The sequence below is a fragment of the Somniosus microcephalus genome, unplaced genomic scaffold (assembly GCF_052327205.1).
Source record: "Somniosus microcephalus isolate GS21.2 unplaced genomic scaffold, FLI_Smic_1.0 unresolved_chr2, whole genome shotgun sequence".
NCBI classification, from domain to species: Eukaryota; Metazoa; Chordata; class Chondrichthyes; order Squaliformes; family Somniosidae; genus Somniosus; species Somniosus microcephalus.
The window spans coordinates 90,731,365-90,756,478 of NW_028225180.1; the positions used below are offsets into that span (position 1 = coordinate 90,731,365).

At 55.6% G+C, this 25,114-nt stretch overlaps 1 protein-coding gene across 1 annotated transcript; it reads left to right on the forward strand.

The window, feature by feature from the left end:
• Window positions 1-5,909: 5,909 nt before the first annotated feature.
• LOC147093011 (cdc42 effector protein 2-like) lies at window positions 5,910-23,679 on the forward strand. Its single transcript, XM_085976346.1, has 2 exons — window positions 5,910-6,083; window positions 14,054-23,679. Exon 2 carries the CDS (start codon window positions 14,374-14,376, stop codon window positions 15,154-15,156), a length of 783 nt encoding a protein of 260 aa, XP_085832472.1. The 5' UTR covers window positions 5,910-6,083; window positions 14,054-14,373; the 3' UTR covers window positions 15,157-23,679.
• Window positions 23,680-25,114: the final 1,435 nt, after the last annotated feature.

Consider the following 25,114-nt stretch of genomic DNA (forward strand, 5'->3'; position numbering starts at 1 on the left):
ATCAGGCCTGGGTGCCCGAGGCATATGGAAAGAATGAACTCCCATTTCTCCCCCGCCTTTCACCACCTCAGGACGTCCCAAAGCGCTTTACAGAAAATGAAGTACTTTTTTTTTGAGGTGTGGTCACTGTTGTAATGTCGGGAACGCGGCAGTCAATTTGCGCACAGCAAGCTCCCACAAACAGCAATGAGATAAATGACTGGATCATCTGTTTTAGGGGTTGACTGAAGGATAAATGTAGGGTAGCCGGCGCTCGTGGAACTTAACAAGAGTCAGCCCCTTCAGGAGAGCAGGGGGAGAGAAAGCGTGGGAGAGACATGGTAAAGCACCACACTGGGATCTCATGGGATGGGACCTGTCATGCAAAGGACAGGAGGGGAGATTCTGCATGAGGCAGAAGCATCAGTTTATTGGAAGCAGTAACAATTTGCGTTCTGGGTTTATCTGTCGGCCAGTCGTTGCTTCTGGTGAACACAGGGTTACAGTGCTGGTGTGGAGTCTTGCTCGCTTTAGCTCGACGCCTCCATTCAAAGCAGGGGCCAGTCGCGACACCCTCTTTTCCTCCTCCACCCTTCCACCTTGTCAGTGATGTGTACTGTTATCAGATTCAGCCCAGCTGCCAATTGCAGACAGCCCTGCTTACCATGATTGGAATTACAGGAATGGGAGTTTAAAAAAAAAACCTGGCCTGGACAATTCAAGAGGAGTTGGAGCAGTGCTTTCTTTTCTCGCTAACGATGTTCTTTTTTTTATTAAGCTTTTATTAAATCAGCTGTGGCTCAGTGGGTAGCACTCTCTCTCTCTCTCTCTCTCTCTCTCTCTCTTGCCATGAGTCAGAAGATCGTGGGTTGAAGTCCCACTCCAGAAACTTGAGCCCATAATCCAGGATGACACTCCAATGCAGTACTGAGGGAGCGCCGCACTGTCGGAGGGACAGTACTGAGGGAGTGCCGCACTGTCGGAGGGGCAGTACTGAGGGAGCGCTGCACTGTCGGAGGGGCAGTACTGAGGGAGCGTCGCACTGTCGGAGGGTCAGTACTGAGGGAGTGCTGCACTGTCGGAGGGGCAGTACTGAGGGAGCGCCGCACTGTCGGGGGGGAGGGGTAGTACTGAGGGAGCGCCGCACTGTCGGGGGGGAGGGGCAGTACTGAGGGAGCGCCGCACTGTCGGAGGGGTGGTACTGAGGGAGAGCCGCACTGTCGAAAGTGCAGTACTGAGGGAGTGCTGCACTGTCGGAGGGGCAGTACTGAGGGAGCGCCGCACTGCCGGAGAGGGCGTGCCGCACTGTCGGTGGGACGGTACTGAGGGAGCGCCACAATGTCGGAGGGGCAGTACTGAGGGAGCGCCGCACTGTCGGGGGGGAGGGGTAGTACTGAGGGAGCGCCGCACTGTCGGGGGGGAGGGGCAGTACTGAGGGCGTGCCGCACTGTCGGTGGGACGGTACTGAGGGAGCGCCACAATGTCGGAGGGGCAGTACTGAGGGAGCGCCACACTGTCGGAGGGGCAGTACTGAGGGAGCGCCGCACTGTCGGAGGGTCAGTACTGAGGGAGCGCCGCACTGTCGGAGGGGCAGTACTGAGGGAATGCCGCACCGTCGGAGGGGCAGTACTGAGGGAGCACTGCACTGTCGGAGGGGCAGTACTGAGGGAGTGCAGCACTGTCGGAGGGGCAATACTGAGGGAGTGCTGCATTGTCAGAGATGCCGTCTTTCAGATGAGACGTTAATCCGAGGCCCCGTCTGCTCTCACAGGTGGACGTAAAACATCCCACGGCCACTATTGGAAGAAGAGCAGGGGGAGTTCTCCCCGGTGTCCTGGACAATATTTATCCCTCAACCAATATCACTAAAACAGATTATCCGGTTATTATCACTTTGCTGTTTGTGGGAGCTTGCTGTGTGTAAATTGGCTGCCGTGTTTCCCACATTATAACAGTGACTGCACTTCAAAAAAAAGTACTTCTTTGGCTGTAAAGTGCTTTGGGACGTCCTGAGGCCGTGAAACGCGCTATAGAAATGCAAGTCTTTCTTTGAATGACACTTTCTCATTCCAAGCTTTCTGTTCTTAAATCCCAAGGAAGGAGTCGGGCCTGTCACATGACCATTTCCAGACTTGACCCACCTTCTTTACACTTTCGAACCTTCTTGGGAGGCCTAGCCTGGGCATCTCGGGATGGGCAATAAATGCTGGCCTTGCCCGTAACTTCTACATCCTGAGAATGAATATCTATTTTTAAACCAGTTGCAGTAGCAGTTTTTTGTAGGTAGCTACAATTAACTGGTTTTGCCTGTTTGAAGCTGTGGCCTGAACAGGCCAGGTTAGCAGCTGTACATCACAGCGGTTCTCCAGAGTGAGATGACCATCACCGGAGCTGTGTTCGTCATTATTCACAATCGTGCTTAGTTCTGTAGAGGTGCAAGAACCAGAGGGGAGATGAGGAGAATGTTTTTCCGCAGCGAGTTGTTGTGATCTGGAACGCACTGCCTGAAAGGGCGGTGGGAGCAGATTCAATAGTAACTTTCAAAAGGGAATTGGAGAAATACTGGAAAAGGAGAAATGTGCAGGGCTGTGGGGAAAGAGCGGGGGGGGGAGTGGGACTAATTGGAGAGCTCTTTCAACGAGCCGGCACAGGCACGATGGGCCGAATGGCCTCCTCCTATGCTGTGTGACTCTCTGCTTTTTCTTGGGTAAGGATATCAAGGGCCACGGAGTTACGGCGGGTGAATGGAATTGAGATATAGTTCTGCCATGATCGAATTGAATAGCAGAGCAGGCTTGAGGGGCTAAATGGCCTCCTCCTGCTCCTAAAGTTTCTGCATGTACGAGATTAGAATTTATTTATTTTTTTTGGATCATTTTCACTCCTCCATTAATTTAAAAATGAATCTATTTTACAATTGGGATCGGTGCAGGAGTCAGGCAGCCCAGAATTTAGAGTGCAGGATGTGAGTCTTGTGTGTTTGGATATCCTGCATGTGGAATGAATATTTTCACTTTATGACGTTGTGTTTTGTTTCTGAGAAAGAATGTTAGTTTATCTGGGATCGCTGTGCAAAGCTTTGTACTTTGGCAGCATCAGAGGCTGAGTCACAGAGACGTACAGGCGAGGGAGGTGCCGAGATTTGATCTCTGCCTGTTCTGTGATAGCCAAGGCAGCAGGTTGATGGCTTCACAACTGGCCTTTGCAGCCCTTGAATTAGGAAGGGTGGCAGCCATGGCTCAGTGTACATCACTCTCACCTCTGAGTCAGAAGGTCGTGGGTTCGAGCCCTTCTCCAGAGCCCCATAAATCCAGGCAGACACTCCCAGTGCAGTACTGAGGGAGCGCCGCACTGTCGGAGGGGCAGTACTGGGGGAGCGCCGCACTGTCGGAGGGGCAGTACTGAGGGAGCGCCGCACTGTCGGAGGGGCAGTACTGAGGGAGCGCCGCACTGTCGGAGGGTCAGTACTGAGGGAGCGCCGCACTGTCGGAGGGGCAGTACTGAGGGAGCGCCGCACTGTCGGAGGGGCAGTACTGAGGGAGCGCCGCACTGTCGGAGGGGCGGTACTCAGGGAGCGCCGCACTGTCGGAGGGGCAGTACTGGGGGAGCGCCGCGCTGTCGGAGGGGCAGTACTGAGGGAGCGCCGCACTGTCGGAGGGGCAGTACTGAGGGAGCGCCGCACTGTCGGAGGGGCAGTACTGAGGGAGCGCCGCACTGTCGGAGGGGCGGTACTCAGGGAGTGCTGCACTGTCGGAGGGGCAGTACTGAGGGGAGCGCCGCACTGTCGGAAGGTCAGGACTGAGGGAGCGCCGCACTGTCGGAGGGGTGGTACTCAGGGAGCGCCGCACTGTCGGAGGGTCAGTACTGAGGGAGCGCCGCACTGTCGGAGGGGCAGTACTGAGGGAGCGCCGCACTGTCGGAGGGGCAGTACTGAGGGAGCGCCGCACTGTCGGAGGGGCAGTACTGAGGACACGCCGCACTGTGGGAGGGACAGTACTGAGGGAGCGCCGCACTGTCGGAGGGGCAGTACTGAGGGAGCGCCGCACTGTCGGAGGGGCAGCACTGAAGGAGTGCTGCACTGTCGGAGGTGCCGACTTTCGGATGAGACGTTAAACCGAGGCCCCGTCTGCCCTCTCAGGTGGACGTAAACAATCCCGTGGCACTATTTGGAAGAAGAGCAGGGGAGTTCTCCCCGGTGTCCTGGCCAATATTTATCCCTCAATCAACATCACACATTGCTGTTAGTGGGAGCTTGCTGTGCGCAAACTGGGACGTCATGAAAGGAGAAACGTACAACACACACAGGCCACAGGGAAGGACTCTGATCTGGCACCGCACGGCTTGTGTACATCTCGTATCTGTAAAGTACAGACAAGTTAAAAAGGGAAGAGTTCACCTCTGCCTGAGCTGTGGCTCCGTGCCAACACCTAAGCTGTAAAGTCGATTAACCTTTCAACTGCCCTCTTACAGGAGTCCACAGGACTGCTGTACCATGGCAGAGAGGCCAGTGTTAATCTCCCCCTCACATTGACACACACTGGGGTACGGTTCCCCTGAATGGCAGCTGTCGGTGGGCGACCTCACCCGTGTGAGCCCAAGGCACTGAGTTTCAGCAGGAACTCAACATTGCATCTGAGCCCAACCTGTCCTCACCCGATGTGCACACTATTGCACTTGGCAGCAGACAGCGTCAGAGTGCGATCAGGAGCACGAGCTGTGGCCACAGTCGGTACTCCCAGGGCAGGTACAGCACGGGGTTAGATACAGAGTAAAGCTCCTTCTACACTGTCCCATCAAACACTCCCAGGGCAGGTACAGCACGGGTTAGATACAGAGTAAAGCTCCCTCTACACTGTCCCATCAAACACTCCCAGGGCAGGTACAGCACGGGTTAGATACAGAGTAAAGCCCGCTCTACACTATCCCATCAAACACTCCCAGGGCAGGTACAGCACGGGTTAGATACAGAGTAAAGCTTCCTCTACACTGTCCCATCAAACACTCCCAGGGCAGGTAGAGCACAGGATAGATACAGAGTAAAGCTCCCTCTGCACTGTCCCCATCAAACACTCCCAGGGCAGGTACAGCACGGGGTTAGATACAGAGTAAAGCTCCCTCTACACTGTCCCATCAAACACTCCCAGGGCAGGTACAGCACGGGTTAGGTACAGAGTAAAGCTCCCTCTACACTGTCCCATCAAACACTCCCAGGGCAGGTAGAGCACGGGTTAGATACAGAGTAAAGCTCCCTCTGCACTGTCCCCATCAAACACTCCCAGGGCAGGTACAGCACGGGTTAGATACAGAGTAAAGCTCCCTCTACACTGTCCCCATCAAACACTCCCAGGGCAGGGACAGCACGGGGTTAGATACAGAGTAAAGCTCCCTCTACACTGTCCCATCAAACACTCGCAGGGCAGGGACAGCACGGGGTTAGATACAGAGTAAAGCTCCCTCTACACTGTCCCATCAAACACTCCCAGGGCAGGGACAGCACGGGGTTAGATACAGAGTAAAGCTCCCTCTACACTGTCCCATCAAACACTCCCAGGGCAGGTTAAATTTCCTCTTCACTGCCTGTTCAAGGATTGGTACTGGTTTTAAGTTGCTTTTAACTTGTTTCACTAAGGACTGTTACAGCCAACAGAGAGCGAGTTTTATTCCATCCGTCTGGGCTGGTTGGAGTCCTGTTCCCAGAGGTGAGGAGCCAGTGTTCTCGGTGACTACACCGCCCAACCTGCAGGACTAGGTACAGGAAACTGAGCTCATCGGCACTGCCTACTCTCAGTTTTGAGTCTCAGGGAATCGTGCACCACTCCCAGTATCACTAGTTAACTGCGGTGAGAGCTGGTCCGTGCTGTTTCCAGAACTTTGGGAGTTTATTTTTTGGCAGGCTGCCTGGTTCAGTCATGTGTTGTATGCCTGGCTTGGCTTATCAATAGCAGGCGACTGCGCATTCAACTCTAAGCACTCGGAACACACCGATCAGTCCCTGGAGCCTGGACTTGAATCCAACTGTGTATCGCCATGGAGTTCAATTTTATTCCTGCGGAACGGAGGATGAGCTGAGGTTTTATATTCCATTGTAAGCGGAGACAGTGCTGGTATGTACAAGTGCATTGAGATGTTAGTGTAAGAAAGAGAGATGGTCTCAGCGCTGCTGGTCCCGGTTTAAGTGAACTCAGAATCAACAAGTGTTTGTTATTTCTGCCTGTCACTGGGTTAACGTTTAACTGACTGTCACAGGGGCAGTGTGTAATTGTGACTGTCACAGGCAGTGTGTAACTGACTTGTCACAGGGGCAGTGTGTAACTGTGACTGTCACAGGGGCAGTGTGTAATTGTGACTGTCACAGGGGCAGTGTGTAATTGTGACTGTCGCAGGGGCAGTGTGGAATTGTGACTGTCGCAGGGGCAGTGTGTAATTGTGACTGTCGCAGGGGCAGTGTGGAATTGTGACTGTCACAGGGGCAGTGTGTAATTGTGACTGTCGCAGGGGCAGTGTGGAATTGTGACTGTCGCAGGGGCAGTGTGGAATTGTGACTGTCACAGGGGCAGTGTGTAATTGTGACTGTCGCAGGGGCAGTGTGGAATTGTGACTGTCACAGGGGCAGTGTGTAATTGTGACTGTCACAGGGGCAGTGTGTAATTGTGACTCACAGGGGCAGTGTGTAACTGACTGTCACTGGGTTAACGTTTAACTGACTGTCACAGGGGCAGTGTGTAATTGTGACTGTCACAGGCAGTGTGTAACTGACTTGTCACAGGGGCAGTGTGTAACTGTGACTGTCACAGGGGCAGTGTGTAATTGTGACTGTCACAGGGGCAGTGTGTAATTGTGACTGTCGCAGGGGCAGTGTGGAATTGTGACTGTCGCAGGGGCAGTGTGTAATTGTGACTGTCGCAGGGGCAGTGTGGAATTGTGACTGTCACAGGGGCAGTGTGTAATTGTGACTGTCGCAGGGGCAGTGTGGAATTGTGACTGTCGCAGGGGCAGTGTGGAATTGTGACTGTCACAGGGGCAGTGTGTAATTGTGACTGTCGCAGGGGCAGTGTGGAATTGTGACTGTCACAGGGGCAGTGTGTAATTGTGACTGTCACGGGGCAGTGTGTAACTGACTGTCACAGGAGCAGTGTGTAATTGTGACTGTCACAGGCAGTGTGTAACTGACTTGTCACAGGGGCAGTGTGTAACTGTGACTGTCACAGGGGCAGTGTGTAATTGTGACTGTCGCAGGGGCAGTGTGTAATTGTGACTGTCACAGGGGCAGTGTGTAATTGTGACTGTCACAGGGGCAGTGTGTAACTGACTGTCACAGGGGCAGTGTGTAATTGTGACTGTCACAGGAGCAGTGTGTAATTGTGACTGTCACAGGGGCAGTGTGTAATTGTGACTGTCACAGGGGCAGTGTGTAATTGTGACTGTCACGGGGCAGTGTGTAACTGACTGTCACAGGAGCAGTGTGTAATTGTGACTGTCACAGGGGCAGTGTGTAACTGACTGTCACAGGGGCAGTGTGTAATTGTGACTGTCACAGGGGCAGTGTGTAATTGTGACTGTTACAGGGGCAGTGTGGAATTGTGACTGTCACGGGGCAGTGTGGAATTGTGACTGTCACAGGGGCAGTGTGTAATTGTGACTGTTACAGGGGCAGTGTGGAATTGTGACTGTCACGGGGCAGTGTGGAATTGTGACTGTCACAGGGGCAGTGTGTAATTGTGACTGTCGCATGAGGCTAGTTTGCCCCCCACCCCCAGCTCGTTAAAGTGAAACAGTTTATAAAAGTTGAAGAGAGGGATCACTCGTGCTCCCTGATGACTCAGCGAGCGGTGCGTGCTCTGAGACTGAGCGACGCAGACCCGAGGGACCCTGGGTCAATCCCCCCAGTCTACACTGAGTTCAGTGATCATGGTCCAGACAATGGCTGGGGTGCAACAATTGCACTCTGTGCCCCTGGGTTGAGGGGGCAGTGTTGGAATCAGCCAGAGTTCCTGCTTCAAACTGAAAGAAATGAAAGAAGTCCCATTTATAGAGTGCCTTTCACAACTTCAAGGCACCCCTAAGCGCAACGTCAGGTTCCACATGTACACTGCCGACACCCAGCTCATCCTCATAGAAACATAGAAACTAGGAGCAGGAGTAGGCCATTCGGCCCCTCGAGCCTGCTCCGCCATTCAATGAGATCATGGCTGATCATCCAAACTCAGTACCCTGTCCCTGCTTTCTCCCCATATCCCTTGATCCCTTTAGCCTTAAGAAATATATCTAACTCCTTCTTAATTATATTTAATGAATTGGCCTCAACTGCCTTCTGTGGTAGAGAATTCCACAGGTTCACCACTCTCTGGGTGAAGAAATTCCTCCTCATCTCAGTCCTAAATGGCTTACCCCTTATCCTTAGACTGTGACCCCTGGTTCTGGACTCCCCCGCCAGCGGGAACATCCTTCCTGCATCTAGTCTGTCTAGTCCTGTTAGAATTTTATAAGTTTCAATGAGATCCCCTCTCATTCTTCTAAACTCCAGCGAGTACAAGCCCAATCGACCCAATCTCTCCTCATACGTCATTCCTGCCATCCCAGGTATCAGCCTGGTGAATCTTCGCTGCACTCCCTCCATGGCAAGAACGTCCTTCCTCAGGTATGGTGACCAAAACTGCACACAATACTCAAGGTGCGGTCTCACCAAGGCCCTGTACAACTGCAGCAAGACATCCTTGTTCCTGTACTCAAACCCTCTCGCTACGAAGGCCAACATACCATTTGCCTTCTTAACTGCCTGCTGCACCTGCATGCTTACCTTCAGCGACTGGTGCACAAGAACACCCAGGTCTCGTTGCACTTCCCCTTCTCCCAATCTATTGCCATTCAGATAATAATCTGCCTTCCTGTTTTTGACACCAAAGTGGATAACCTCGCATTTATCCACATTATACTGCATCTGCCATGCCTCTGCCCAATCACCCAACCTGTCCAAATCACCCTGGAGTTTCTCGGCATCCTCCTCACAGCACACACGCCCACCCAGCTTAGTGTCGTCTGCAAACTTGGAGATATTACATCTAGTTCCCTCGTCTAGATCATTTATATATATTGTGAATAGCTGGGGTCCTAGGACCGATCCTTGCGGTACCCCACTAGTCACTGCCTGCCACTCGGAAAAAGACCCGTTTATTCCAACTCTTTGCTTTCTGTCCGCCAACCAGTTCTCTATCCAAGACAATACCTTGCCCCCAATCCCATGTGCCTTAACTTTACACGCTAATCTCTTGTGTGGGACCTTATCGAAAGCCTTCTGACAGTCCAAATACACCACATCCACTGGTTCTCCCTTATCTATTCTACCAGTTACATCCGCAATAAATTCCAGTAGATTAGTCAAGCATTTACCTTTTGTAAAGCCATGTTGACTTTGCCCGATCCTGTCACTGCTCTTCTTCCAATAGTGGCCGTGGGATCTTTTACATCCACCTGAGAGGGCAGACGGGGCCTCGGTTTAACGTCTCATCCGATATGGACATGGGGGCAGCGAGCAGTGATCTGGCTGACTGGCCCCCCCTTTAATATGCTGGGTGTGCTGGGGTACAGTGGCCTTCCTGCTTCATACGGTGCACACGGAGGCGGGGGGAGGTGGTGGGGGGGAGGCAACTGAGTAAAGCGCAGGCGATAAAAAGAATCATTTAGGAAGCCCGGTTGTCAGTTTGGCTCAGTTGGTAGGTTGCACTCTGCTCTCCGAGTCGGAGGGTTGTGGAGTTCGTACCCCACTCCAGCACTTGAACACGTAACCCTGGTTGACACTCTCCGTGCAGGACCGAGAGAGTGCTGCACTGCCAGAGCAGCCGTCTTTCGGGAGGAGGCGTTAAACCATCGATCTGCCCCTCCCACTGGCACTATTCGAAGGAGTGCAGAGGCGTTCTTCTGGTGCCCTGGCCAGTATCTATCCCTTAATCAACATCACCAACATGCAGATAAACAAGTTATTCCTCTCATTTGTTTGCAGGACCTTGTTGCCACATTTCAACAGCAGTGACTGCATTTCCAAAGTGATTCAGTGTCTGAAGCTGATGTGATGAGGCGATATTGTAAAAAGGATGTGACTGTTAATAACCCCCTGGGAGCTGGCACTAGAGCTGTGAGAGGGGTGTGGTTCCCATCTGCTGCTGATTGTGTGGGATCGGATCGGACCGCACTGGATGGCAGATCCTATCTCAGCCAAGTGACTAAGGCATTTCTTTAATAACAGTCCACAGGCAACTCGGGGGAATTTTTTCCACTTTTTTTTTCCCAATTGAATTTACTCCTGAAGAAGCAATGTTGGACACGGGTGTCTGTGAGATCGCTCGCTCCCCCGCTCCCTGCCACTCGCCCCCCCCACTCCCTGCCCTGTGCCCCACTTGCTTCCCCGCTCCCTGCCCACTCGCTCCACTCACTCCCTGCCCCGTGCCCCACTCACTCCCTGCCCAGTGCCCCACTCGCCCCCCCACTCCCTGCCCCGTGCCCCACCCGCTCCCTGCCCCACTCGCTCCCTGCCCTGTGCCCCACTCGCTCCACTCACTCCCTGCCCTGTGCCCACTCACTCCCTGCCCTGTGCCCCACTCGCTCCCTGCCCAGTGCCCCTCTCACCCCCCCACTCCCTGCCCTGTGCCCCACTCGCTCCTTGCCCTGTGCCCCACTCGCCCCCCCCGCTCCCTGCCCAGTGTCCCACTCGCCCCCCCACTCCCTGCCCTGTGCCCCACTCGCTCCCTGCCCAGTGCCCCCACTCGCCCCCCACTCCCTGCCCTGTGCCCCACTCGCCCTCCCGCTCCCTGCCCTGTGCCCCACTTGCCCCCCCGCTCCCTGCCCTGTGCCCCACTCGTTCCCCCGCTCCCTGCCCTGTGCCCCACTCGTTCCCCCGCTCCCTGCCCTGTGCCCCCACTCGCTCCCCCGCTCCCTGCCCTGTGCCCCACTTGCCCCCCCGCTCCCTGCCCTGTGCCCCACTCGTTCCCCCCGCTCCCTGCCTTGTGCCCCACTCGTTCCCCCGCTCCCTGCCCTGTGCCCCACTCGCTCCCCCCGCTCCCTGCCCAGTGCCCCACTCGCCCCCCCACTCCCTGCCCCGTGCCCTACTCGTTCCCCCCACTCCCTGCCCTGTGCCCCACTCACTCCCTGCCCTGTGCCCCACTCGCTCCCTGCCCAGTGCCCCACTCGCCCCCCACTCCCTGCCCTGTGCCCCACTCGCCCTCCCGCTCCCTGCCCTGTGCCCCACTTGCCCCCCCGCTCCCTGCCCTGTGCCCCACTCGTTCCCCCGCTCCCTGCCCTGTGCCCCACTCGTTCCCCCGCTCCCTGCCCTGTGCCCCACTCGCTCCCCCCGCTCCCTGCCCAGTGCCCCACTCGCCCCCCCACTCCCTGCCCCGTGCCCTACTCGTTCCCCCACTCCCTGCCCTGTGCCCCACTCACTCCCTGCCCTGTGCCCCACTCACTCCCTGCCCTGTGCCCCACTCACTCCCTGCCCAGTGCCCCACTCGCTCCCTGCCCTGTGCCCCACTCGCTCCCTGCCCTGTGCCCCACTCGCTCTCTGCCCCATGCCCCACTCGCACCTGTTTAGTCCTGTACAGCAGGCACCTCAAAACACTGGAGAGGTACCACCAACGCTGCCTCCGCAAGATCCTGCAAATCCGTTGGCAGGATAGGCGCACGAACGTCAGTGTTCTCGCTCAGGCCAACATCCCCAGCATCGAAGCTTTGACCACGCTCCATCAGCTCTGATGGACAGGTCACATTGTCCGCATGCCCGATACGAGACTCCCAAAACAAGCGCTCTACTCGGAGCTCCGACACAGCAAGAGAGCCCCAGGTGGGCAGAGGAAACGCTTCAAGGACACCCTCAAAGCCTCCTTGAAAAAGTGTAACATCCCCCCGCCACCGACACCTGGGAATCCCTGGCCCAAGACCGCACAAAGTGGAGGAGAAGCACTTCGAGTCTCTTCGCCGGGAGTAAGGGAAGCCAAGCGCAGGCAGCGCAAGGAGTGCACGCCAACCCAAGCACCCCCACCCACCCGCCCCTTCAACCACCGTCTGCCCCACCTGTGACAGAGACTGTAGGTCCTGCATTGGACTCATCAGTCACCTGAGAACTCATTGTTATGTGGAAGCAAGTCATCCTCGGTTCCGAGGGACTGCCTAAGAAGCATGCCTTTACACGCTGTTAGCACAGCCGTGACTCATGGTGAATGCATTCCATTGCATAACTGCCTGTAAACTTCACTGAGTCCAATAAACATTGGTGCTCTCTGTGCTACCCAGTGTTGTACATGGTGAATTGGATTTTATGGGACACTGCCCCCTTGTGTGTCTTTAATTCAGAAGCTTTATTGATGTGAACATATACGTGTGTATGACACATTAAAGCTAAGTAAATATCTGGGACTTTAAACCAAAGCTGCAGTCAATTCTCTGGGATAGTTCTGTCCTCCAATCCCCTTCCCTCCCTTCTCCAAGCAAAACCCACCAGTGATTTTACGATTTAACCGATTCTTCCCCTTTTCACCGGAGTGCTGTGATTAAACAAAAAAAAATCTCGCATTTCTCCAGCGCCTCTCACCACCTCAGGACGTCCCAAAGCGCTTCACGGCCAATGAAGTACTTTTTTTGAAGTGTGGTCTCTATTGGAATGTAGGAATCGCGGCGGCCAATTTACACACAGCAAGCTCCCACTATCAGCAACGAGATTATGACCAGGTCATCTGTTTTAGTGATGTTGATTAAGGGATCAATATTGGTGACATGAATCTGTCATTCATGTGGAAATGACTTATGAAGTAATACTGGGCGGCCTGCTGGTGGCGCTGTCCAGGGAGAGTATAAATACTCGGGCACGGGCCCAGCTTGTGCAGGACATTCTTTAACAGGAACTAGTGAAGGACACAACAAGACCTCCACGTTGTAAAACAGTTGATTAAAGCTTTGTTTAACGCTTAGACCAAGTGCCTAGTAGTTTTCTTACGTCAATTGGCCCCAGGACACCGGGGAGAACTCCCCTGCTCTTTCTCCATTCGTGGCCTTGAGATCTTTTACGTCCCCCTGAGAGGGCAGACAGGGCCTCGGTTTAATGTCTCATCCGAAAGATGGCGCCTCTGACAGTGCGGCGCTCCCTCAGTACTGCCCCTCTGACAGTGCGGCGCTCCCTCAGTACCGCCCCTCCGACAGTGCGGCGCTCCCTCAGTACTGCCCCTCCGACAGTGCGGCGCTCCCTCAGTACTGCCCCTCCGACAGTGCGGCGCTCCCTCAGTACTGCCCCTCTGACAGTGCGGCGCTCCCTCAGTACTGCTCCTCCGACAGTGCGGCGCTCCCTCAGTACCGCCCCTCCGACAGTGCGGCGCTCCCTCAGTACCGCCCCTCCGACAGTGCGGCGCTCCCTTAGTACTGCCCCTCTGACAGTGCGGCGCTCCCTCAGTACCGCCCCTCCGACAGTGCGGCGCTCCCTCAGTACCGCCCCTCCGACAGTGCGGCGCTCCCTCAGTACTGCCCCTCCGACAGTGCGGCGCTCCCTCAGTACTGCCCCTCCGACAGTGCGGCGCTCCCTCAGTACTGCCCCTCCGACAGTGCGGCGCTCCCTCAGTACTGCCCCTCCGACAGTGCGGCGCTCCCTCAGTACCGCCCCTCCGACAGTGCGGCGCTCCCTCAGTACTGCCCCTCCGACAGTGCGGCGCTCCCTCAGTACTGCCCCTCCGACAGTGCGGCACTCCCTCAGTACTGCCCCTCCGACAGTGCGGCGCTCCCTCAGCACTGCCCCTCCGACAGTGCGGCGCTCCCTCAGTACCGCCCCTCCGACAGTGCGGCGCTCCCTCAGTACCACCCCTCTGACAGTGCGGCGCTCCCTCAGTACTGCCCCTCCGACAGTGCGGCGCTCCCTCAGTACTTCCACTGGGAGTGTCGGCCTGGATTATGGGGCTCGAGTCTCTGGAGTGGGGGCTCGAACCCACGACCTTCTGACTCGGAGAGAGAGACACCTACATTTTCCTTTCAAACTGCCTTGCCTCCCAGACCTGCCTTTTGCTGTAACACCGAAGGCAACTAATTCTCTTGTCTGCTTTGACCACAGGTCGCGTGTGAGGAGAAAGGCCGGGTGGAGATCGAGCGCGGCCACAACGAAGGAGTGAAGCTGCAGCCCGCCAGCCCGTGTGTTTGAGAGGACGGAAACAGCAGTTCTCGGTTAGATTTGTACCGGTCCTGGGCAATTTATCTCTCCTGTCACCCTCCTTTTGCACGTTTGCCGCCGAAATATCACAGGAGCATCGCTCTTGTTGAACTGCACCCTGTTCTTCAAACCTGCGAGAAGAAGATGAGCAATCTTCACTGAGGACAGCAGTTCTTGGCAGCAGACTGTCCCTGATAGCGAGGGAGAGAGAGACTGCAACAAAGATGTCGGCCAAGGCTCCCATCTATCTGAAGCGGGCCAGTCGGAAAGGAAAGAAGGAAAAGTTGCGGGACATCCTGTCTTCCGACATGATCAGCTCGCCACTCGGCGACTTCCGCCACACCATTCACATCGGTTCCGGAGGGGAGGACGACGTCTTCGGCGACATTTCCTTCTTGAAGGGCAAGTTCCACCTCCTCCCGGGCAAGCAGGGACGCACGCTGTCGCAGAAGGCCAGCCGCTACGTGTCCTACGAGTTCACCAGGACTGGCAGCTTGCACGGCGGGCAGCTGCCGGAGAACCCGTCGCCCCTCTTGAAGAACGCCATCTCCCTGCCCGTGATCGGTGGCCCCCAAGCTCTGACCCTGCCCGCGGCCGAGGCCCCCCCCAAACCGCCCAGGCTGCACTTGGACGATAAGGACGGGGAGCCCCCCGCCAAGGAGCCCGTCTCGAAGGGAGGCCAAGAGGCGGGGGGGGAAACGGGCAAGAAAGCGGATCCTCCGGACGCCAGCCCCACCGCCGGGCAGCCGCAGGCTCAGGAACTTTCTCGGGAGGATCAAGACACCAACAACCTCACCCACTCAAAGGTGGCCTTTGTCCGGAAGGAGCGTCCCGACAAGAACTTGCTTCCCCATGCCGTCTCCCTCCTCTCCCTTCACCTGGACCTGGGGCCGTCCATCTTGGACGACGTGCTTCAGATCATGGACAAGGAGCAGGATGCCCAGCCGAGCCTGGGGGCTCTGGTCCACGACTCCGGCCCCAGGTGCGAGATACTGTCCTTGCAGTAGGAGCCATTGGGCTTTCACCAAGACCAGTACTGACCCGGCTGCTCTTCAGGTTGCTGAGCGGCGCGAGATGGACGCGACGGGGACGGGACGGGAGGGATGGGGAAAAGGGGGAAGAGACACATAGTCGTAATCTAATGGCATTAAACTGTTATATAGCAATAAACGCTCACCTGTATTTCTGGAGATGGCGAACCACTAGCTGAGCTGAGGAAGCGGACCGCCTGCTGGGCACCAACACCCTGCTCCCCGAGGGAAGGGAACCAACCACTGGCCTCAACGCAGGAGCGGGCGCCTGTGACTGTTCATCCAGGAGAGAGCTTCACCCTTGTGTTGTAAGCCTCTGACCCCAGCCGTTCATCCGCTCTCTCCTCGGGCAGGGAGAACCGTGACCCCATGGTACATTTAAAAGAGACCCTTTGGATGGTTCATCGTGGAGATACTCAATCAACCTTGTGTGGGGTGGGGGGTTATTATTTTCTAGGGGTGGGGGGGGAGAGAGAGAGGAAATGGCAGTTATCGGAACGCTTCCCTGGTTGTCACTCAGCTGTTTAGGACACGCACGTTTTATCGCGGTCAGATTCTTACACCTGAGCACGACGTGAGCACTCGCAGAGAGTCAGACGTCATCGGCAATAAACGGGGGCCCGGTCGAAAGACTTTAGCCTCCCGTCGAGCAGCGGTGCGACATTTTTGTTGTTCCGTCTCTCACACCAGCCGTCCTGTGTCACATTAGTGCCAAACGAAAGCCAGTTTAGTGCTGTGGGCCCATTTACCATCCCACCGCCATCACCTACACCCCCTCCCCAGGCACTAGGCTGAGACTTTCAAAATCTTTTTACACGAGAACCTTCCAGCCAGCGGACCGAGGAGACTTGGACCCTGTCAGTCTGAGCTGGGTTGGAACCTTGATCTGAGAACGGGCCAGTGTCTAACCTAACGCAGTGGCCCCCTCACCCCCTGACGTTAGGAAACTACTCGGCACTTGGTCTAAGCGTTAAACAAAGCTTTAATCAACTGTTTTACAACATGGAGGGCTAGTTGTGTCCTTCACTAGTTCCTGTTAAAGAATGTCCTGCGCAAGCTGGGCCCGTGCCCGAGTATTTATACTCTCCCTGGACAGCGCCACCCGCAGGCCGCTCAGTTGATTCATGTCACCCCCACCCCCACTATATAGGCGCTATATGATCCCACGGCCACTATTGGAAGAAGAGCAGGGGAGTTCTCCCCGGTGTCCTGGGGCCAATATTTATCCATTGCTGTTTGTGGGAGCTTGCTATGCGCCAATTGGCAGTAAAGCGCTTTGGGACATCCGGAGGTGGCAAAAGGCGCCGTATAAATGCACGTCCTTTCTACCTTCTTTAGGGTCAGCTCTGCATTGAAATGAGAATATTTCTCAAAGACCGATTCACGTGGATTTACCATGCAGGATGCTGATTGCTTTCTACGACATTACTACCACAATCCCTTTCTGATTCCAGTTGGTATCTGCGATGCGCTCTGCACCTGGGCCGTTGCTGTATTATTGGTGTAATCCTGTAAGTACCTTCATCAGTGAGCTCCATCTCACTAACAAATGGATTGGCTGTGGGGAACTGAAACCCGAGGCTGTCGCTTTGTCAAGGCCACACCGTGCTGTAAACCCAGATCTCGCCGAGTGGTGAAAGGCTACGCATTTTGTTCTTTCCACGGTATTTACCGCTTAAGTGTCAGCTTGGCTTGGTTTGGTATCACTCTCGTCTCAAGACATGGTGGGTTGGAGCTCTGCCCTAGGACTTGAGCTCATAATCAAGGCCGACATGCCCATCGCAGTGCCGAGGGAGTGCTGCACTGTCGGAGGTGCCGACTTTCAGATGAGATGTTGAAACAGGACCCTGACTGCCTGATAAAAGATCCCGCAGCACTGCTCGTAGAGGAGCCGGTGAAGTGTCCTGGCCAATATTCCACCCTCAACCAAAAACAGATTAACCAGTTCGTTCGGATCATTGCTGGGGTCTTTCTGTGCACACACTGGCTGCCATGATTGCCTACATAATAGTGATTGTAGTTCAACAGTAATGAATGATCTGTGAAGTCCTTTGGGCTATCCTGAGGCTGTGAAAGATTGTATAGAAATGCCATTACTGAGCTGCTTGGGGAGCAGAGTCCCGGACTGCTGATTTGTCACGGTTTTATCTGGTTTCCATTTACTGATTCGTTTGTGCCTAGCTTTATTACGTTAACATCTGTAACGGTCAGTATGCCTCTGAAATGTCCTCTCTTGTTCCCCCTCCCTGTGTCCCCACTGTTGAAATCATGACCCATCACACTGTCTCCTACTTGAACTCATTCATTCCCAGGACCTTATGTTTCCTCACCTCCCTCGGTCTTCCCTTCCCCCTACAATCTACTGCCTTAGAAACCAAAGCATGCTCTCACTTAACCTGGTCTTTTCAGCTTGCTCATCGAAGCCCATCCTTCCAATCCCCTCACTCTCCCATCGAATCCCATCCCTCCAGTACCCTAACTCTCCCATCGAAGCCCATCCCTCCAGTCCCCTAACTCTCCCATCGAAGCCCATCCCTCCAGTCCCCTAACTCTCCCATCGAAGCCCATCCCTCCAGTCCCCTAACTCTCCCATCGAAGCCCATCCCTCCAGTCCCCTAACTCTCCCATCGAAGCCCATCCCTCCAGTCCCCTAACTCACCCATCGAAGCCCATCCCTCCAGTACCCTAACTCTCCCATCGAAGCCCATCCCTCTAGTCCCCTAACTCTCCCATCGAAGCCCATCCCTCCAGTCCCCTAACTCTCCCATCGAAGCCCATCCCTCCAGTACCCTAACTCTCCCATCGAAGCCCATCCCTCCAGTACCCTAACACTCCCATCGAAGCCCATCCCTCCAGTCTCCTAACTCTCCCATCGAAGCCCATCCCTCCAGTCCCCTAACTCTCCCATCGAAGCCCATCTTTCCAGTACCCTAACTCTCCCATCGAAGCCCATCCCTCCAGTCCCCTAACTCTCCCATCGAAGCCCATCCCTCCAGTCCCCTAACACTCCCATCGAAGCCCATCCCTCCAGTCTCCTAACTCTCCCATCGAAGCCCATCCCTCCAGTCCCCTAACTCTCCCATCGAAGCCCATCCCTCCAGGACCCTAACTCTCCCATCGAAGCCCATCCCTCCAGTCTCCTAACTCTCCCATCGAAGCCCATCCCTCCAGTCCCCTAACTCTCCCATCGAAGCCCATCCCTCCAGTCTCCTAACTCTCCCATCGAAGCCCATCCCTCCAGTCCCCTAACTCTCCCATCGAAGCCCATCTTTCCAGTACCCTAACTCTCCCATCGAAGCCCATCCCTCCAGTCCCCTAACTCTCCCATCGAATCCCATCCCTCCAGTCCCCTAACTCTCTCATTGAAGCCCATCCCTCCAGTCCCCTAACTCGCCCATCGAAGCCCATCCCTCCAGTCCCCTAACTCTCCCATCGAATCCCATCCCTCCAGTACCCTAACTCTCCCATCGAAGCCCATCCCTCCAGTCCCCTAACTCTCCCATCGAAGCCCATCCCTCCAGTCCCCTAACTCTCCCATTGAAGCCCATCCCTCCAGTCCCCTAACTCTCCCATCGAAGCCCATCCCTCCAGTCCCCTAACTCTCCCATCGAATCCCATCCCTCCAGTACCCTAACTCTCCCATCGAAGCCCATCCCTCCAGTCCCCTAACTCTCCCATCGAAGCCCATCCCTCCAGTCCCCTAACTCTCCCATCGAAGCCCATCCCTCCAGTCCCCTAACTCTCCCATCGAAGCCCATCCCTCCAGTCCCCTAACTCTCCCATCGAAGCCCATCCCTCCAGTCCCCTAACTCTCCCGTCGAAGCCCATCCCTCCAGTCCCCTAACTCTCCCATCGAAGCCCATCCCTCCAGTGCCCCCACTCTCCCATCGAAGCCCATCCCTCCAGTCCCCTAACTCTCCCATCGAAGCCCATCCCTCCAGTCCCCTAACTCTCCCATCGAAGCCCATCCCTCCAGTCCCCTAACTCTCCCATCGAAGCCCATCCCTCCAGTACCCTAACTCTCCCATCGAAGCCCATCCCTCTAGTCCCCTAACTCTCCCATCGAAGCCCATCCCTCCAGTCCCCTAACTCTCCCATCGAAGCCCATCCCTCCAGTACCCTAACTCTCCCATCGAAGCCCATCCCTCCAGTACCCTAACACTCCCATCGAAGCCCATCCCTCCAGTCTCCTAACTCTCCCATCGAAGCCCATCCCTCCAGTCCCCTAACTCTCCCATCGAAGCCCATCTTTCCAGTACCCTAACTCTCCCATCGAAGCCCATCCCTCCAGTCCCCTAACTCTCCCATCGAAGCCCATCTTTCCAGTACCCTAACTCTCCCATCGAAGCCCATCCCTCCAGTCTCCTAACTCTCCCATCGAAGCCCATCCCTCCAGTCCCCTAACTCTCCCATCGAAGCCCATCCCTCCAGTACCCTAACTCTCCCATCGAAGCCCATCCCTCCAGTCCCCTAACTCTCCCATCGAAGCCCATCCCTCCAGTCCCCTAACTCACCCATCGAAGCCCATCTCTCCAGTCCCCTAACTCTCCCATTGAAGCCCATCCCTCCAGTCCCCTAACTCTCCCATCGAAGCCCATCCCTCCAGTCCCCTAACTCACCCATCGAAGCCCATCTCTCCAGTCCCCTAACTCTCCCATCGAAGCCCATCCCTCCAGTCCCCTAACTCTCCCATCGAATCCCATCCCTCCAGTCCCCTAACTCTCTCATTGAAGCCCATCCCTCTAGTCCCCTAACTCTCTCATTGAAGCCCATCCCTCCAGTCCCCTAACTCTCTCATTGAAGCCCATCCCTCCAGTCCCCTAACTCGCCCATCGAAGCCCATCCCTCCAGTCCCCTAACTCTCCCATCGAAGTCCATCCCTCCAGTCCCCTAACTCTCCCATCGAAGCCCATCCCTCCAGTCCCCTAACTCTCTCAGTGAAGCCCATCCCTCTAGTCCCCTAACTCTCTCATTGAAGCCCATCCCTCCAGTCCCCTAACTCTCCCATCGAAGCCCATCCCTCCAGTCCCCTAACTCTCCCATCGAAGCCCATCCCTCCAGTCCCCGAACTCTCCCATCGAAGCCCATCCCTCCAGTCCCCTAACTCTCTCATTGAAGCCCATCCCTCCAGTCCCCTAACTCGCCCATCGAAGCCCATCCCTCCAGTCCCCTAACTCTCCCATCGAAGCCCATCCCTCCAGTCCCCTAACTCTCTCAGTGAAGCCCATCCCTCCAGTCCCCTAACTCTCCCATTGAAGCCCATCCCTCCAGTCCCCTAACTCTCCCATCGAAGCCCATCCCTCCAGTCCCCTAACTCTCCCGTCGAAGCCCATCCCTCCAGTCCCCTAACTCTCCCATCGAAGCCCATCCCTCCAGTCCCCTAACTCTCCCATCGAAGCCCATCCCTCCAGTCCCCTAACTCTCCCATCGAAGCCCATCCCTCCAGTCCCCTAACTCTCCCATCGAAGCCCATCCCTCCTGTCCCCTAACTCTCCCGTCGAAGCCCATCCCTCTAGTACACTAACTCTCCCATCGAAGCCCATCCCTCCAGTCCCCTAACTCTCCCATCGAAGCCCATCCCTCCAGTCCCCTAACTCTCCCATCGAAGCCCATCCCTCCTGTACCCTGACTCACCAATCGAAGCCCATCCCTCCAGTACCCTAACTCTCCCATCGAAGCCCATCCCTCCAGTACCCTGACTCTCCCATCGAAGCCCATCCCTCTAGTCCCCTAACTCTCCCATCGAAGCCCATCCCTCCAGTACCCTAACTCTCCCATCGAAGACCATCCCTCCAGTCCCCTAACTCTCCCATCGAAGCTCATCCCTCTAGTCCCCTAACTCTCCCATCGAAGCCCATCCCTCCAGTCCCCTCACCCTCCCATCGAAGCCCATCCCTCCCGTACCCTAACCCTCCCATCGAAGCCCATCCCTCTAGTCCCCTAACTCTCCCATCGAAGCCCATCCCTCTAGTCCCCTAACTCTCCCATCGAAGCCCATCCCTCCAGTACCCTAACTCTCCCATCGAAGCCCATCCCTCCAGTACCCTAACTCTCCCATCGAAGCCCATCCCTCCAGTCCCCTAACTCTCCCATCGAAGCCCATCCCTCCAGTCCCCTAACTCTCCCATCGAAGGCCTTCCCTCCAGTCCCCTAACTCTCCAATTTCCTTCGGGGAGAGGAGCGGGGTGAAAGCCATGATTGGGGGGGTTGTGGGGGTTGGTGGTGAGGTCTGTAGTTCAGGGTGGTCACAAGAAAGGAAACTGTGTCAAGAAGGGTGAACGGAGTTGGATGCATGGGCAGAAAGAAAGGACTTGCATTTACATAGCGCCTTTCACAACCTCAGGACGTTCCAAAGGGCTTTTGAAGCATAGTCGCTGTTGTAATATAGGAAAAGTGCCGGAATGATTAGGATCCGACCAGCCACTTAAGTTAAAGTGTGAAGACTTCGGGACGCCTCTTCTTCGGGAATATTAGCACCTAAAAACGATCCGGTCATTATCACATTGCTGTTTGTGGGATCTTGCTGTGCGCGGGATGGCTGCCGCGTTTCCCACATTACAACAGTGACCACACGTCAAAAAAACTGTATTTCATGGGCTGTGAAGCACTTTGGGACGTCCTGAGGTGGTAAAAGGCGAGATCTTTTCTTTCGACAGAGCGAAGCGTGAGAGACTGCGAGTGTGGGGCCTGTGTCCCATTAATATTCAATATAGAAAGCTGGAGTGACTTGGGCTCTCTGTGGGGGCCTGAATGTTCTTTTGAATCGAACTTGTGCGGCAGGATGTACACGAGAGGAAGCAGAGGTGAAAATAGCCTGGGAAAATCGAGTGGGGGCAAGGCAGAGGGCCAGGGGATGATCCGAACTCCCGGAACTGAATCCCCTCTGGTGCTTGTTTCATTTTGTTTTTCGCATTTTTAATCAGTTTTTTAAAAAAAACTTCAGACAGCTAAAGGTTACCCCGAGACAAGCTGTTTCCAGTCGGGCTTGTGACTCCTTCGGGTCGTTGCCGCAGATTCACAACAGCTGCAGAGGTGCCCCCGGCCCGCCTCTGAAACCGGAATGATCCATCCTTGGAATCCTCGTTTTAAAACAGCAGCAGCCTGCATTTATATAGCACCTTTAACACAGGAAAATGTCCCAAGGCGCTGCACAGCAGCGTAAATCAGACACAGATTTGACCCCGAGCCACGTGAGATGTCAGGACAGGTGATCAAAAGCTGGGTCAAAGAGGTCGGTTTTAAGGAGCGTCTTAAAGGAGGAGAGAGAGGCGGAGAGGTTTAGGGAGGGAATTCCAGAGCTCAGGGCCCAGGCGGCTGCAGGCACGGCCGCCAATGGTGGAGCGATGGAAATCAGGGGGATGAGCAAGAGGCCAGAATTGGAGGAGCGCAGAGATCTGGGAGGGTCGTAGGAAACTTGTCAAGAGGGACTCACATGAGCAGACCACCCCGCCCCCGCAGTGCCTCAGTGGGCAGGTGCACTGCATTTGCTTTTGAATCCCGGTCGATGCTGAGTAAGCTTGTCTCAGTCGGGGGGGGCGTTACAAATTGAACTCGGCTCTCCTGAGCTGAGGTGGTGGGATAGAGCAGGGTAAATCAGCCGAGATTCCCACTCCCACTCATCCCTGCTGGAAAGTGTATGGATGTCGGGTGAAGACATAATTGGGCCCAACGCTGACGCCCTACAAGGTCGAATAGCACATCCGCTATCACCGTCTGGCCTTTCGGGTGAAGAGTCTCCACTTGGATGAGGTACTGAAGGGCTGCAACACGCGTGGAATTAAACCCTGGGGAGGGAAATATTGGGTCAACTTATAAATTTTCATTCTACCTCCATTATTGTGTATCTCACCCAGTCTTTCTACACATGTCTATCTACCTCTCTCCTTCCTTGTATATCTGTATGGCCTTTGTCACCTTGTGCTCTCCTGGCCGGCGCCCGACCCTTCACACACTGTAAACTTCAACCTATTCCCAACATCCTGCTGCCCGTACCCTAACTCGCATCAAGTCCCATTCACCTGTCAGCCCTGTGCTCGCTGACCTACATCGGCTCCTAGTCCCCTAACACCTCCAATTTAAAATTTGCATCCTCGTGTTCAAATCCCTCCATGGCCTCGAACCCTCCCTGTCTCTGTAAACCTCCTCCAGCCCAACAAGGCCCCTCAAATTCACCATTTCTCCAACACTGGCCTCTTGTGCGTCCCACTCTCTCTGCCCTGCCATTTGTGGCCGGGCCTTCAGCCACCTAGGTCCTAAGCTCGAATTCCTTCCCTAAACCTCTCCGCCATGCCACCGCTTAAGACCCTTCGTAAAACCTACCTCTTTGGCCAAGCATTTGGTCACCGGTCCTAATATCTTCTTTTGTGGCTCGGTGTCAATTTTTTGCCTGTTTATACTCCTGTGAAGCGCCGGGGATGTTTTACTATGTTAAAGGCGCTTTATAAATGCAAGTTGTTGTATGTATCTGTTTCTCCATTCTTATAAATCTGTACCTCTATGTATCTCTGTCCTTACACATATTTAATCTGTGTGTATGTATCTATCCCTCTGTCCTTGTATTGAGGGTACTGAGAGAGCGCCGCACTGTCGGAGGGGCAGTACTGAGGGAGCGCCGCATTGTCGCAGGGGTAGTACTGAGGGAGCGCCGCACTGTCGGAGAGGCAGTACTGAGGGAGCGCCGCACTGTCGGAGGGGCAGTACTGAGGGAGGGCCGCACTGTCGGAGGGGCAGTACTGTCGGAGGGGCAGTACTGAGGGAGCGCCGCACTGTCGGAGGAGCAGTACTGAGGGAGGGCCGCACTGTCGGAGAGGCAGTACTGAGGGAGCGCCGCACTGTCGGAGGGTCAGTACTGAGGGAGCGCCGCACTGTCGGAGGGGCAGTACTGAGGGAGCGCTGCACTGTCGGAGGGGCAGTACTGAGAGAGCGCCGCACTGTCGGAGGGGCAGTACTGAGAGAGCGCCGCATTGTCGCAGGGGTAGTACTGAGGGAGTGCCGCACTGTCGGAGTGGCAGTGCTGAGGGAGAGCCGCACTGTCGGAGAGGCAGTACTGAGGGAGGGCCGCACTGTCGGAGGGTCAGTACTGAGGGAGCACCGCACTGTCGGAGGGGCAGTACTGAGGGAGCGCCGCACTGTCGGAGGGGCAGTACTGAGGGAGAGCCGCACTGTCGGAGAGGCAGTACTGAGGGAGGGCCGCACTGTCGGAGGGTCAGTACTGAGGGAGCGCCGCACTGTCGGAGGGGCAGTACTGAGGGAGCGCTGCACTGTCAGAGGGTCAGTACTGAGAGAGCGCCGCATTGTCGCAGGGGTAGTACTGAGGGAGTGCCGCACTGTCGGAGAGGCAGTACTGAGGGAGCGCCGCACTGTCGGAGGAGCAGTACTGAGGGAGCGCCGCACTGTCGGAGGGGCAGTACTGAGGGAGCGCCGCACTGTTGGAGGGGCAGTACTGAGGGAGCGCCGCACTGTCGGAGGGGCAGTACTGAGGGAGCGCCGCACTGTCGGAGGGGCCGTCTTTCAGATTGACGTTAAGTTGAGGCCCCATCTGCTCTCTCAGGTGGACGTAAAAGATCCCACGGCCACTATTGGAAGAAGAGCAGGGGGAGTTCTCCCCGGTGTCCTGGGGCCAATATTTATCCCTCAACCAACATCACTAAAACAGATGATCTGGTCATTATCACATTGCTGTTTGTGGGAACTTGCTGTGCGCAATTTGGCTGCCGTGTTTCCTATATTACAACAGTGACCACATTCCAAAAAAACTTAATTGGCTGTGAAGCTCTTTGGGACGTCCTGAGGTGGTGAAAGGCGCGGGAGAAATGGGAGTCTTCCTTTTGTTTGAATGCTTCTGGAATCTGTCTGGGCTATTTTTTTGTCTGTGGTACTGCTCCAGTGAACGGTTTCTGCCCCCCGCCCCCAGCAGTGGTCACTGCCCACGTAG

Coding starts and splice junctions, on each gene's coding strand:
- LOC147093011 (XM_085976346.1), top strand. CDS start 14,374: ATGTCGGCCAAGGCTCCCATCTATCTGAAGCGGGCCAGTCGGAAAGGA.